Source organism: Zonotrichia albicollis, chromosome 2, assembly GCF_047830755.1.
Source record: "Zonotrichia albicollis isolate bZonAlb1 chromosome 2, bZonAlb1.hap1, whole genome shotgun sequence".
NCBI lineage: Eukaryota > Metazoa > Chordata > Aves > Passeriformes > Passerellidae > Zonotrichia > Zonotrichia albicollis.
In genome coordinates, this window is record NC_133820.1 from 54,887,950 (window position 1) to 54,903,012 (window position 15,063).

The following is a 15,063-nucleotide window of genomic DNA, read 5'->3' on the forward strand; positions in this document are numbered from 1 at the left end:
AATGGGAGAGCAGCTTCGTAGTGACCTGGCAATCAGACAAAGTTAACTCACCAGAGCAATTGAGAGTCTAAAATCTTATCTCACCTTTCCTCCCCTCCAGCCTTAAGCCTGATTACATCCCTGTTACCTTTCCTGTTCCAGTTCTTCTGTAAGATAAACATTGTGATCAATCACTTCACCATCTGCCATTCACTTCTCAAAACTTACTGAAATGGAATTTTCCCCGTTTGATACTGCAATTCTTTATTTTTTTCCCATTGTGTCTTTTAAACAAAGTTTCTACAGTATAGCCTCATTCCCTTTCCTCTGCTTTCCACAGCTGCCAAAATGATCCTGAGCAGTCTGGGCAAGGGAGGGTCAAGTGGAGGACGGGATTATTTCCAGGAATAGCACTGAGTGATACCATTACAGGAATACTGGGTTCATCTCTGACAGTGAACATTAGAAACCAAAGCTAGAAAAATGCAGGTTTTAACAAATGAGAATAGATATCAACTTGAACAACTTACCCTCGGAAGTGATGGATTTCCTGTCTCTTGAAGTCTTTAAATCAAGATTGGATGTTTCTCTAAAATATATTGTCCAACTCCAAGAGAAATTACAGATTTGATGGAGGAACCTCTGGGTGAGACGCTTGGTCAGATCAGGTTAGACCACTGTGTGTTCCTTGTGCACTCTCAAATAAAATTTAAATTACCATGCTACCATTGTGTTTGAAAAAGACCAAAGCATATGCCTCGGCTCAGTTAGCAGGCAGTACCTTGCTGATCACTATCATGGATAAAGGTCTAAAATCTTAATAATTAATACTTATTTTGCATGAATTCACATGCATATGTGCCAGCAAAATAACTAAATGTTTTTCCAAGTTCACTTGCTCTTAGTGACAAAGAACCAGACAGCCATGAAAAAACTATTTTCATTGCTTTTTATCTGGGTTTACAAAGTCAAAAAGTTAAATGATGAAGAATGGAGGAAAAGAGGAACCAAATTTTGGGGAGAATTTAGGGAGACAAAGGAGGCAAAGCAAGGAAGAAGAAAAGAAAATCAAACAAGAGAGAAAGCAGAGGTTACAAAAAGAGATGGGTAAATAATGTGAAGAACAAGCCTGCCATTTCAGAGAGAAGACTGGAAAACATGAAGGGAAAGTAAACAGAAGTAGAAGATTTACTGAAACATAAAGGAATGAGTATTCTGAAATGCAGGTTAACTCTGTTTGCCGTTGACCTGCAAAGAAATCTTTCAAAGAGTAATTAATTTACAGGAATTTCACCGTCTCCCAAATACACGCACACAGCTGGACACACCCACACTGTCTGTCTGTCTATACATATCTGCTTTCAATGTTCTCTGTTTACTCTCCCATGTGGTAGATGCTAGGAGCCCACAATCATTCTTCACAAATCACTGTCACCCTCTGCAGCAAATAGAGGGGTTGTATTTCACCCTGCAACAGGAGAGCTTGAGGACACAAGGTGCAGTAAAAAACTAAGAAAGTAAACTTGAGTTAAAGGAGGCAAAACTCCGATCTTGGAGCAAATGTGCTTGTTTCAAAGCAGAGCCATAAAGCTCACCTTAAAAAAATCGCTATTCTTTCATATTGCCAATTAACATTTTAAAATTATGCTATTGCAACTCCAGTCATTCCCTGTGACTGACAGAAATATCTTGTAAAGCTACATGTGAAGCTAGAAGCTCCCTCCTCTGACATACAGCTATTGTTGGATGATTTCATTACCTATCATTTATTATATATATCTTTTAATTATTAACTGCAATAGACCCAGACTTCTAGCAGCTCCTCTGGGAAACTTCCAAGGCTTAAAGAGAAAAATTCAAAGGCACCAGAAAAAGACTAGACAGTAAAAGAGCTCCAATTTTTTCCTCCCACTTAAAAATATTAAGAAATAAAAAAAAAAAAAAAAAAAAAAAAAAAAAAAAAAAAAAAAAATAGCGAAAAGGAGGTGGCGTAGGAGCGGTGAACTTTTCCTTTGCATTCGCTCTCCCTCCCTTTGGCACGAGTGGCACAGCACCGAGCGCTGCCCTGCTCTCTCCATCCTCTGCCGCAAAGCGCGGCGGGCAGCGCGGAGCGCTCCCGCGGCTCCCGGCGGAGCGGAGCGCCCCCGCGGGGAGGGGGGCTCGCCTGCCCCGCTCCGCAGCCGCTCAGCGCACGCACACCCGCCCGGCCACCCTCACTAATAATAGCGGGTACTTCACAGCAGCAGCCCCAGGGATGGGCTGCGGAGGACGAGCCTCCCGAGCCCAGCCCGGGGCACTGTCCGGCCGCACAAAGTTCAGCGATGCTGCGCGCCCGCGGATGGGCGAGCGGCACGAAAACGGCGGGGTGTGGGGGGCGAATAAAAATTTATAAAAACCACCAGTACCAACAACAATAACAAAAAAAAAGCCCCCCCCAGAAATTAAAAATAACGGCGAACGCGGAGCCTGCGGCCGGCGCGGCGGCTCCGCGGCTCGGGGCGGAGCGGGGCGCGCTCGGCGGCCGCTCCCGCCCGCGGCGGTGCGGGCGGCGGGGGGGGGGCTCACGGCGCATGTCCGCCCGCGCCGCGCCGCGCCTCCGCCAGACGCTGCCCCCCGCCGCCAAACTCACCACCATCTTCTGCATGTGCAACATTTGCAGCCGGACACACTCCGCTCCCCGGCGATGGAGACTGCGGGAAAAATCCGCCGCGGCGGCATGGCTTGCTGAAGCGGCAGCCGGGAGAGAGGCAGGGCGCGAGCGGGAGAGGATAGCGAACAAATTCTAATACCAAACCACCCGAAAAAAAAAAAAAAAGAAAAGAGAAAAAAAGAAAAAGAAAAAAGGAGGAAACCTCTCTTTTTCTCCCCCTTCCCTTTTTTTTTTTTTTTTTTTTTTTTTTTTTTTAATTCCTGGTTTTGTGTGTATCCTCCTCGCCCTCGATGCCTCTTTAAGCAGCATCCAGCGAGCGAGCGGGAGAAGGCGAGACAGAGAGGCAGAAGAGAAGATGAGGATAATTTGCAGACAGCTTGTCTTGTTGTTTTCTGGCTTTTGGGGACTAGCAATGGGAGCTTTTCCTAGCAGCGTGCAAATAGGTAAGCGCTGCATTGGGCTGCGTGCGTGTGTCCAGGGGTTCAATCCTTTGCGAAGTGAGTTGGAAAGGAGGCTCTGAAGGCAGCTTTTGCAGATTTCTCCTCCAGCACCATCCCATTTCCGTGCCTGCACGAATCATCCTCGTGTTTCTGTGTATGTGCCTCCGTGTTTCTGTGTGTATGTAAATATTTCTGTGTGCGTTCGCGTGCGGGAAGGAGGATGCTTGTCTTGTGCAGAACTCCTTCCAGCCCCGGGGGTGCGGTGTCGGCAGGGCACGAAGGGGCTCGGGGCTGGTGCCCCTTGGCTGCTTTAGCCCCCTCCGACTCCCCTTGCTCTTGCCTGACTCTCGAAGGAATGGCGAGTCCTGAGCAGCCGAGGTTGCGGTAGCCGGCAGGGATGGGGGGGCAAAAGGCTACATCGTCCTTCGTTCCTCTCTGTAGTTGGAAAGTTTAGGGTTTTGTAAGTGTGTCCCTCTAGTCCTGTGCCCCATCCTCACCCCTTTCCCATCGCCTCCTGCTTCCCTCCTTTCGGACGTGTTTGGGATGGGACGCAGCTATCTGAATTCTTTCCAGCTCAGCTTCATCACTGCATCATTTCTTGTGGACTTGTAAAGATGCTGCTAATAAGGCTGAGCTGCTCCCTGCCTGCACATGGCTGCAGAGGAGCAAAGTTCATTATCTTCCTCTTCAGTGCAGATTATCCTATGCCGAGTTGGTATTCCCTTTTTTTAATCCAGAAAGCATCGTTCCGCTTAATCAGCCCGCCACTTAATGTGAGAGGCTGTTGAGCAGCTGATTTACCAGTGTGTTCAGTATCAGGGAGATGGAGGCTAAACACTTTAAAAGGTCACTGTAATCATGACAAATCTGGGTATTTATGTATGAAAGGCTGAAAACCGAGAAGTCAGAAAAGAAGCATGAATGCATCAGGGAGGTTAAAATCGATTGAGGACGGTGATTTAAAGGCAGTGGTTGTGATTATGAATACGATTAGTTCCTTATCCATTAAAGTCTTAGACTTGCCTTATTGTACAGCTTTGGGAGAGACAGTTGCTTGGTTTTACAAGACAGTAAGTGGCTTGCAAATGATTTACCCAGCTGCTTTTGCTTTTTGCTTTTTTTTCCCTATTTTTTGTAGGTGGTCTCTTCATCAGGAACACAGATCAGGAATACACTGCTTTTCGATTAGCAATCTTTCTTCATAACACCAGCCCCAATGCATCCGAAGCACCTTTTAATTTGGTTCCTCATGTAGACAACATTGAAACAGCCAACAGCTTCGCTGTAACAAATGCCTGTAAGTAAACATGCCGCTGATCCGACCACCTTACGCATAAATTGCAGTGGAAAGAACAGGAAACCACATAGTTATCTTGCATTGTAAATATGTCGGGAAGTCTGTCTTCGGTACAGATAGCCTTTGCAGAACAGCAAAAGGGGCAGCAGTCCTTGTTAGTTCCTTAGTGGAGCAAAATCCCCTCTCCTGCCTTCTGCTGACTAACCTGATGTGACATTTACTTTAGTAAAAAGTAAACTGCAGTATTGCTGTAGTTTCTTGCTTCTTTGTTTCTATGGAGATGAATTTTGTTGTTGTAAAGAAAAATTAGGAATGTGTCAATAAGTGCATAAATCCCACACTTTTGTTTGCTTCTGTGCATGCTGTGCCTTGCGTGTATTTGAAAATATATGATAATGTTTGTGCTCCCATATGCTTTTCTAATGGCTGGAAAGGAGACAGGGAAGCAGTGGTGTGCAGGATAATATATCTGAGTAGCTTGACGCTGCAGTTGATCTGGTGATGTCACTTGAGGCAGCCCTGCTCTTATATTCTAGGTTGTAAATGTCTCTTACCATTTCGTAATGCATACATCCTGTGGATATGTCTCTGTGCATCCATACATTGGTGCCAAATCAAGTTAGTATCTGAGCTACTTGGTTTCACAGACCACCTCAACTGGAACAAATATTCTCGTCCTACTATATATTTTATAAACACACACACACACCCACATACACACAGATGCACATACACAATGAGAGGAAGACAGAGCAAGAAATGCCCTTAACAAATGAGGTAACATTTATTTTCTTTAATTTCTGTTTTGATAAAAGTGATGTATAATTAGCTGAACGTGCTACATTTCAGTCACCCCAGGAACCTTACCAGTGGTTAAAACATGTACTAGATATAGCTAATCTCTGAGAGGGGCAAAGCATTATTTCTATTTATTTTCGTGTGTGTCTGTCTTCTTAAAAGGAATTCATGTTATTATGTAAGACACTGGTGTACAGTGGGGCAGAGCTGAATACTATAGTAGCGTTACTACTTTGATGTTCATATTTCAGGACTCTATAGGTTTTCCTCTGTAGCTCTTTAAGTTTTCCAGTCCCTCCTCTCCATTCAAGAGTGAATTGCCTCTGGAAGTAGATGCTCTAAGCGACATTGCTGAGCAAGTTTAAAATAGAAACATACTGGAGAATGTCTTAGTGTTCATGGTGCCTTTAAAATATGTGCTGTGTTTCTCTTCCCTTTCTCACTGCTATCTCTGTGGCACTTTTTAATATGTAAATTTATTTATCCAAGTCTTTGCTACTTCAAGTTTTAGATGACCTTGCCACCTTGTTTTGGAGGAAAAGCTTCTGAGCTGCCGAAATGGCTCCATTCATTTTATGCAGGAAAGGGTGATGTCCCGTAAAGCATGAATTCTATATTAAGCAATGTATTAATTGTATTTAGCGTGGAAATCAGTATCGAATTCCCTAAGGCAAAAACATTTCAAAAGATGCTTTGAAACTGGAAGCAATCAGGTCTGTGCAGGTGTAGTACATTGAGAAAATACTACAGTTCGTGTCAACTTTTGCAAGCACTGATAATATTTATTCCATGAAGACCAATGACATGCTAGCGTTTTTAAACATAAATTTTTAGCAAACGGGATGGGACTAAAATTTTTGGGTACTAAAATCAGTAATTTTAAGTTAAGTCAATTATTCTAGATTCTGCCTATGCATCTAGTTTTGTCAGTTTCTCAAGTATTGCTTCATTTTGGATTAAGGATATTGTTTAGTCTTTCCATTTGAATGTTAGTGAATTAATTCTGATTTGCACACATTTAAAATTGTCTAAAATAGCACCACTTCACTGTGTAAAACTAAACACCTTAAATTCAAAAAAGCGTTTGGCCAAACCTTTGCTCATTTACACTATTTGCAGCAGATTCTTCTCTCTTTCCAACCACCTTATGCTATTTTTGCCTTATATTTAACTGAGGAACACCTCTCCCATTATGTTTGCTGTCATTTATAGAAGCAGTGATTCATAACCTGATCCTTTTTTTTCATCTTTAAGCTGAACCCAGTTTCTGTTCCAAAGTATTTAATAGCTTTAGAAATGACGAATCCTTGTAGTATGGGGAGGTGGCAGAGAAGAAAGGGAAAATTAAATTTATATGCTTATGTGTGTGTATGCTTATAACATTCTGTACATTTTTATTAAATAGAAGTAATCCTAAAGGCCTCATTTTATGTTTCTGCTTGCCACCTAAATGCACATGTATATTTGCATTAGTTCAAGTTATCATTTCATGTTTTGCAGTCTTGTGCCAATAATCTGAGTACTTCTTTTTTAAAACATTTTATTACTGAAGAATATATTTTAAACAGCAGATATTCTCCTAATGAAACGTAGGCAAACCAACTGACAACTGAATGAACATATCTCATGTTCCTTAAGCTAAATGTGAGCAGAGTCCTGCAAAAATCAATTGTCTGATAGCTGGAGGACACTGGCTTCCATGAGATTGAATTTCCTGGCTTGACAGAAGCTTCTAAAGCGCACATGTGTGAGTTTTTCTAACCTAATTAAAGAAACCCCCACCATCAGCTCTGAATTAAGTGATTTCATATGTTTTAATATGAATTGAAAACTCTTTGCTGAACCGCTGTGAAACAGTGGGTTTGGACCTTGCTGTTTGTGTGGAAATTACTCGGAGCACACGTCCCCAAACATACAGTACAAAAGCCTGAGAGCTGCTGGACCGAGATGAATATTCATGTGAGTTCAAGCATAAAGCTCTGAGACATTGCCAGTTTCCTCTGCTTCTGTTTCCATTTGCTGCAGAGGTTACTTGTGAAGATTCAGGGCCTGACCCTTTGCATGTGTCAGAGACAGTAGACAGATTATTTCAAAGGATTATGGATGGCATACTAGCAGGTAACTCACTGCAACACTGGATAAACTTTAATTTTTTTGTTTTGTTTTGTTTTCACTAGGTTAAAAACATCCATCAAAATATTCACCCAGGATATTTTGGAACTGGAAAATTTTGTATGTTCAATGTCATAGCTAATTTCCAATGGTTCTTTTATGCATTTTTGTTGTCTTCAAACAGGCCTGGAACATTAGTATTTTTATTTTAAATCTTGAATGCATATGGAAACAGGTTGCCTTAATAGATAGAATCTGTTGTGAGTTATCAAAATTGATCTGATCTATATCACTTTGGAGATTTCAGTCCTTTTTCTTTTCCCTTCACATTTGTGTGTTTTATTTAAACTCTGTTCATTTCTTTTGCACTACATACATTATTCAGAGAATCCCTCTTACTGACAGAGCTGAAATTATTCAAAAACATGAATAGTACAAGATTCTTACTCATCAGAACACAATACACCAGAGCTGAAACATTTGTCTATTGGCATACATTGGTTTGCCACTTATAAGCAGGAAATTCTGCTCATGATTAGAAATCTACCTGCATTCAGTTCGATTTCAGATGTTGGAGCAATACATTGATATTTGGAGGGGATTGTGTATATTTATTCTTTAGCTGAATGCAAAATAATTTTCCTCCCTCCGTGCACTATAATGTACTATATACTAATGTATATAGTGTATTAGTATATCTCAGCAACACAGTCAACATTAAACATGCTTGAGTACTTAGGAGAGGTAGTGCTATGGTCTTACAAAGAACTATTTGCCTTTCAGCTCTTGTGGTTGAGAATTTTTCTCAAGTTGAAGTTTTAACAATCCTTAATCTGTAGCAGCTTGCAGTTCTTGCACAGAATTAAGCTAAAGGGAGTGAAGAGAGATTGATTCCAGTCTTTCATTAGTGTTTTATGATAAAAGTAATGTTTTTCTCTTTGAGTCTGTTTGACTTAATGTGTATTCTGAGATGAATATATACCTAATAAATGTAATTTAGGGAAAATGAGACCCTTCCTTCCTCTTCTGCACAGTTCCATTCTTACTAGATTTTAATCCCAGTAGAGGCAAACCTCCCAAAGCATAATCTTGTTTATGTGCCACATGAATGAGAAAAAAAGCCTACTGAAATAAAAAAATTTGTATCTCAGAATAACTTTCCTCTTTCTCCAAGAGTTAGTGCCTTGGGCTCTTGTGCCCTCTAGATTTATGTGGGGTTGATGACCTGAAATTGGAGGGCCTGAGAGGTCAGAGGCAGCCCTGAGGTCAGACAGGAGCCTCCCTTGTCACTCTCACCTCTCTCTGTATGTTTGTCTCTGGGTTTGTACATGCTCCTGAGGGGAGCAGCAATATCATTTTGGAGTTAACTTTCTGCTGAGAACTCCAGAAAGCTGAGGAAATAGACTCACACATAGTATTGCCCTTATATTGTGACTATCTGTCATTTTACTTACAGGAGTTTTCAACTTTGATTTCCTCAGCTGCATCATAATGGGATTTTCTTTAAATTTGGTTATTAATTCTGCTTTATAATTACAACTCAATTTAGCAATAGAAGCGTAACCTTGGTTGAATAATCAGTGTCATTTAAAAACATGATGTTCTTTATTTAGAAAGTGAGGTTTCATACAGCTGAATGGTGTTTTGCTATCAAGAGCAGTGCAGTATTCCCAAGGATGCAGTTTGGAGTGTGTTGGGAGTTATCATACAGTCAGGTTTTAACTGCAAAAGCAAATAGTGTACCAGTTAGCTAGAAAGATGGAACTGGATTAAATTTTACCCTTCTAAGACAAGTTCAATTACAAAAATCCTTTTGAAGTGAGTGTTTTGCTTTAATATGTGGAATTTATCTCAGGCTACACTCCAGTTATTAAAAACAATTTCTCTTAACATTTCTCTTAACATTTTTTATTATTATCACTTGCTGATGGAATCAAAGAACGTGTGTGTACTTGGGTATCATCTACCATAAGAAGGATTCTGTATTTTTTTTAGAAATAAGAATATCCATATTCAAAGAGTTTCATAGCTCTAAATGTGATATTTGTAAATAGCCATACAACAGAGAGATCAACTGTCAATATCTCCAGTCCATCAGAGTCTGGTTTTAATTTTCAGGGTTATTGTTGGGAAAATAAATGATGGGCCTTCACTGATCTACAGTCAGATTTCTACCCGGGAAATCCAGAACATTTATTTCCCTGGCATTTGTCCTAGCATGTTACTGGACTGACTAAAACTTTAAACTCAAAAGCTTTATAGGAGCCTATAGAAATAATTTAATGTTCATTTCAGACGATTAATAAGAAAGGCTGTGTTCCTTCATTCCTTTTGCAGAAGGCAAAGCAGTGCAGTGCTTTTTGTGTAGGACAAAGACTTTAACAAGTAAATTAAATTGATTAACTTCAGCTTTATCATTGCGATCTAAGTTTGTATGCTAGTCAAAATAAGTCATGCATTTCATTTCTAGGTCTTGATTGTTTTGAGACTTGCTTGTTCATGAGAGGGGAAGACGTCTGCTTTGATTTCTTAACAGTTTTAGATCCCACAATGAATTGTGCAATTCCATATTGTGAGCAGGTGAAGTTCTTTGGATTTAAACATGTTGGACCAAATAATCATTTCTCATAGTTCCTATTCCTTAATATATGACTGATTTAAGGGTATGAAATCTGTACTAGTGCAAAAGTGAAGATGTCTCTGTGATTGCACCGGTGTAATTACAGGGAGAATTGGCCTGTTCTCTAGATTTCCATTACTCTGGGCACTTAGCTTGAGGCAAAGATTTTGGACTAGTATAGCACCAAGTCTACTTCTGCAACTGAGGTGGGCACACCAAAGTTATGTGGTAGGACACAAAGTCAATCTAGATAATTTATTCCTGTGTCAATCAAAAATTGTTCTAAATTTTGGAAAATAAATTTACTCAAAAAGTATCTGATCACAGTGTCTTGTTTTGAAATTGCATCATTGCTTTACTTTTAAAACTTTCTCAGCTGTTTTAACATCTTCCTCAGTCTAGTATAGGTTCTTACATAGATTTTTGGTTGTTACTATGGTTTACAAAGATTCCTGCTGGCTTTTATCAAAGTTGATTGAATTCATTTGTTTCTCAATGCAGTTATATCTTGAGTTATCTCAAAAATTCTATAGTAGTGATGTCTGCTTTCAGGCACCCACGTTCAAATAGGAAGCCTACCCTACATTTTGGCACTCAGAGACATTCTAGTATTTTCCAGAGTCCATAGTAGCCCCTACCTTCCTCTTGGGAAGTGCTTATGGCTGAGCACTTGGGAAAACCTGTCCTCCTCTGTGCAATAATGCATGGGGCAAGTGTCTTCTGTCGGTGCTGCTACTTCCTTGTGAGGACCGAGTTTCTTCCCTACTCTTTTTCCCATAGTCCAGATGAAGTCTGCCTGACTTGTACAAGTAATTGCAGGTTCCATGTGGTGAGAAGATGGAACCAGAGTGACACACACCCATCACCCTTGTCCTGACAACACAATGGAAACGCCCAGCTCCTCTCTCCTCCTCATCAGTTCCTCCAGAGCTGACTTAGCTGAGGTTTATGTCGGACTCAACTGGAAATACCTGGATACGTACAACAAAGCTACTGTAATGGCTGGATTTTGACCAGCTGTGCTAGCATTAGCAAACTCCAATGCAAACACTGCCCCTTGTCCTGCAGGTTTTTTCCCCCAGAAAGAGCTGTTTGTGATTTAAATAGGGGCTCTACCTGAGCAGTGATTGCAGTTTGGAACCTCTTAAAAAGAAGGAGTAGTAGGAATCCACTTTATTTGCAAGGGGAATATGTTCACATTTTTCATCTCATAGCTCAAATTTTTAAACTTACTAAATCACTTAACTCCTGTTAGTTTTAAAAACCAAAATGTTTAGCAGTTGGACCCCGGTACATAATTGCCTGTTTACAAAGAAAGTCAGTTGGGCTACTGTTTTCTTGTGTTCCACAGGCTACTTCAATGTTGTATTTGTATGCAGCAATTGCTCCTGAAGGATGCAGGCTTGTGCAGTACCTTTCACTATATTCATGACCAACATGCAGTTGTTTTTTCCTGCAAATACAAATACAGCCCAAGAGCAAGAAAGTACTTACAGTTTTCACTAGATTATTTATTAGACTGTTTGTGGGGAAAGGCTTTAAACACATTTTGAAGATGTATTAAAATACATTTTCTTAACTACTCATAGCAGCTCTCTGTTTCTTGCTTTCAGACCCTCTTTGGGGTAAATCCTGTGCCATTTCTGCATGCACACTCTTCCAGTTGCTTCTGTGGTGTATTTTTATAATGAGCTTTTAAATCCATAAAAATGCAACTTCATTTTTTATTTGCTTAATTTATTTTTTTTTTGTTTTTATTTTATGTTCTGGATGTAAAGTTCAGATACACCTAGTGAATATCCATAAAATTTTAGGAAAGTTCACAGACAAAGAGTTAATTGCTGAAAAGAATTGAAACCTTTATGCTTTGCTTGCCACGGATTTCAAAGATATGGAATTTACATCTTCACATTGGGGCGGTAAAGATGATGCATAGGTTTGTATTAGAATTTATCACTCAAAATAGTTAGGAATTATTATAAATATAATCAATTTTTGTTAATTTCCTTCTCAGATATGTGTTATGCCTAATTTTTTATTGTCATCAAGGTCCCCTTCCAACCTAAACCATTCCACGATTTCTTTTTGTTAGCGATTTCACTGATGTCACCATGTCAGGGTCAGATCTGTTTTCCCAGTGGGAAAAGCAATTCATGTAATAGATATTTAAGGTAAAAACGGCAGCAAGAGAGGAAATTCTTGTAGAAAAGAAAGTACAAAATGTAGTGTATTATTTGTCCCCAAAAGCTTCCTGTGCTATTTTAATATTCCTGATGTTCAGTAGAGGTGTTTCATGCTCCTAGTTAATGTGAGATATGGATCTGGATGATGCTGTGTTAAGGTCTGGAAAACATTGAGTATAAGGGAGAAAGATTTTATCAAACACAGATACATTCATGTAAAATTCAGGAGAAAAAGGTATAATAATTTTTAAGTAGTATGTGGCTATCAATAAACAGAGCGCTCTGTTTTCTCACCTAAGTTGATGGGGGGAAAAGGGAAGAGGCTTTTACAAGCCCTCAGTCTCAGCAGAGTAGTGTAGGCTTGCCTTTCAATGATTTCCTCCAGGTTTTCTGTATGGATCTATCCTGGAGAGGTTTGCTAATAAAGGCCTTCAGCCTTGGTAATTTCCTTTCATTTAAATGGAGAAGAGTGTTTAAGAGTGGACATTTCAAAAACACTGCAGCAAGAATGATAATTTCCTTCAAAAATCAATAGTCATGGGCTCTTGGCTGACTCAGGAGTTTTTCTCACTTCTCCTTCAAGTAGAAAGCACAAGCCAAGTAAAATGCTGAGTTTTGGGGCTGTTTCCGTACCCTGTTAACACTGTCTCTGGCAGTTTGCGTGTCCTCCAACTGAGAGCTGGTCAGGGGTTTTTCTTTCTCAGGTCCTTTGTTTAAAAATCAGTATCTTTGGTCAGCTTCTCACAGGTAAAAGCAGCAGAGTAATGCTGTATGACATGTTATTATATAGATCAATGAATAATTAGAGTTGCTGTCTGGAGGCACAAACAAAGATCCAACCTCAAGATGAAAGATTCAAGAAGAAGAGCGTAAGAAGTGTATTGGGACAACTTTCATTGGCATTTGCTTCAGGCTTACATAGATCCCATCACAGTGTGTGTCTGGAAGGTCAGGTGTGGTGCTGAATGGAAGTGATCCAAGTTAGAAGTCCTTGCAGATGATGAGGAAGGATGTGAGAGCAGTCTGGGGGAGGAAATGTTGACTGATGGCTACGAGCATCATTGCTTCAACAAAGAAAAAGTAAAGGTCACCAAGTGAATGGGTATGTAGACAGTGTGCAATAATGTCCACAGATAAAGGCTTGGTGGGACCATTTTGGTCACTCAGTGGGACCATCAAGATGCTTGTTAGCCAACCTCAATACCCTTGTCCAAACTGTAATTTTTTTTCCTCAAATAAATCCAGTCTTAAAAAAAAATCTCAGGTAAATTGTCATGTCATCAACACTTTGTTGGGATATGTCACCCAGCGTCTTTGTGTTGAATGTGGGAGCCATAAAGAGTAGGAAAGGAAGAGGTCTACTGGGTTTATTGTTGGCTTTTACTTTGGAGGGATACCATAATCAGCATGACTTTTCAGAGTTGTGCACCTCCCAGAGCCCCTGTGGTTTGTTCTGTATGGCTGGAACTGTGTCTTGCCAGCACAGAAAGGTGGCTTGCGACACCTTTAGTAGCATGGTTTAGGTATGGCAAGACATGTAAGGACTTATTGAGGCCTTTTTCAAGCTCCCTTGAAAATGCTTAGAGTGGACACAAATGGTAGGGCTTTTTCCATTGTAAGAAAAAAACCATCTCCTAACCCCAGCAGGGACTGTGGCTTGAAGCAGCAGTGATATAAGGTTGCTAAATGTGTTCCAAGACCAAATTAAGTAAATTTTTGCTAACAAATGTGTGCTAATCCCCATTATTTGTATTCACAGACTCATCTACCTTCAAATACAATTTAATGGTCATATGTGTTGCACATATTTCACTTTCTATGAGCCACAAAGGATGTGAATCTATTACTGCTTTCTCCTGGAGGCTTTGGGCTGTTAGCTTAAGATATCAAGAGTTATGAATTTAGCTTTGGAAATCCCTAGTTTCATCTGCTTTGTGTGTCAGACGAGATTGCAGCCTGAACACAAACATGATGATGAATGAGATTTAAAACACAAGAATATTTGCAGAAAGCAAAAGACTGAATAAAGGAATACAAGAAGTGCTCCCATAGCTGTCTTTGATGATCTGTTGCAGTGTTCTGAATAGCAGATGTATATGGAAAGAATAACAAAGGACAAACCCTTTTTTTCCTGATACTATTAAGTCTCTAAAACAGGGATAAGTAGTAACAAAAGACCTCAGCAATTAATTATTGTTGTAGTAATAGCTGTATTTACAATGTTCTGTTTACTCCATCCATTAAATGCTTAGCTTAAATTATTTATTATTCAGTTATTATTGAAATCAGCTGGAAAATGTAAAGGTCTTTTCAGATAACTTAGAAAAAGAACGGGCACAGTTAATGCAAATGCATGTGTGCAGCAGGTAATTGACAGGGTTTCGGCAGGGGCTGCCTGAGATGATTTGGAGCCCAGCTGGGAGTTGGGTCTGCCCTGGTTCTTCAGGCACCTTTGCAGACTCAGAAATGAGAGATTACCCAGAGTAAGGAATTTAATTTAGAGTTTGAGATCTTGCCCCTGAAGTTGCTCTTTGCCCTCCATGGACACCCAACTGGGTGGGAGAAGGCTCCAAGATCCATCAGGAGCTGTGTATTAAGGAAACATCGTTATTTGGTGTTGGAGAAAGAGGATTCAGAGTGCAGAGAACGGACTGACATGGAGCACGAAGCACTTCTTGCTGCATGGGGAATTTTCTGCTTCTGGAAACACCTGGAAGGTGTGGCTGGTGCTTGTGAACCAGGCATTATGGTGGGTGCAAGCTGACATGACTTTGTAAAGATTTAAGGTGAACATTTGGTTATGCCAAGCTGAAAATGTAGTACAGAGAGGGAGTAAGACCTAGACCAGACATCCAGTGAAGCACAGGAGGAGTTATGGAATAGCACAAGATTAAAAAATACTCTTCCAAGAGACACAGAGGAAATTCCGTTCGCTTCTATCAGCTATCTCCTTCTCTCTTCTCGTCTTCTGGTTTTTGTTATTA

At 40.3% G+C, this 15,063-nt stretch overlaps 1 protein-coding gene across 10 annotated transcripts in view; it reads left to right on the forward strand.

Annotated features, from left to right (window-relative positions):
- Positions 1-2,521: 2,521 nt before the first annotated feature.
- GRIA4 (glutamate ionotropic receptor AMPA type subunit 4) overlaps positions 2,522-15,063 on the forward strand; it is a 215,501-nt gene continuing 202,959 nt past the window's right edge. For 4 of the 10 annotated variants that reach the window (XM_026790746.2, XM_005482571.4, XM_005482573.4 and 1 more), the window contains exons 1-2: positions 2,523-3,072; positions 4,208-4,366. In XM_026790746.2, coding sequence (XP_026646547.1) covers positions 2,985-3,072; positions 4,208-4,366 — 247 coding nt within the window. In that variant the 5' untranslated portion in view covers positions 2,523-2,984. Of the gene's footprint in view, positions 3,073-4,207; positions 4,367-15,063 lie in introns of all 10 variants that reach the window. The other 6 variants (XR_012578998.1, XM_014263898.3, XM_005482569.4 and 3 more) reach the window with 4 other exon arrangements.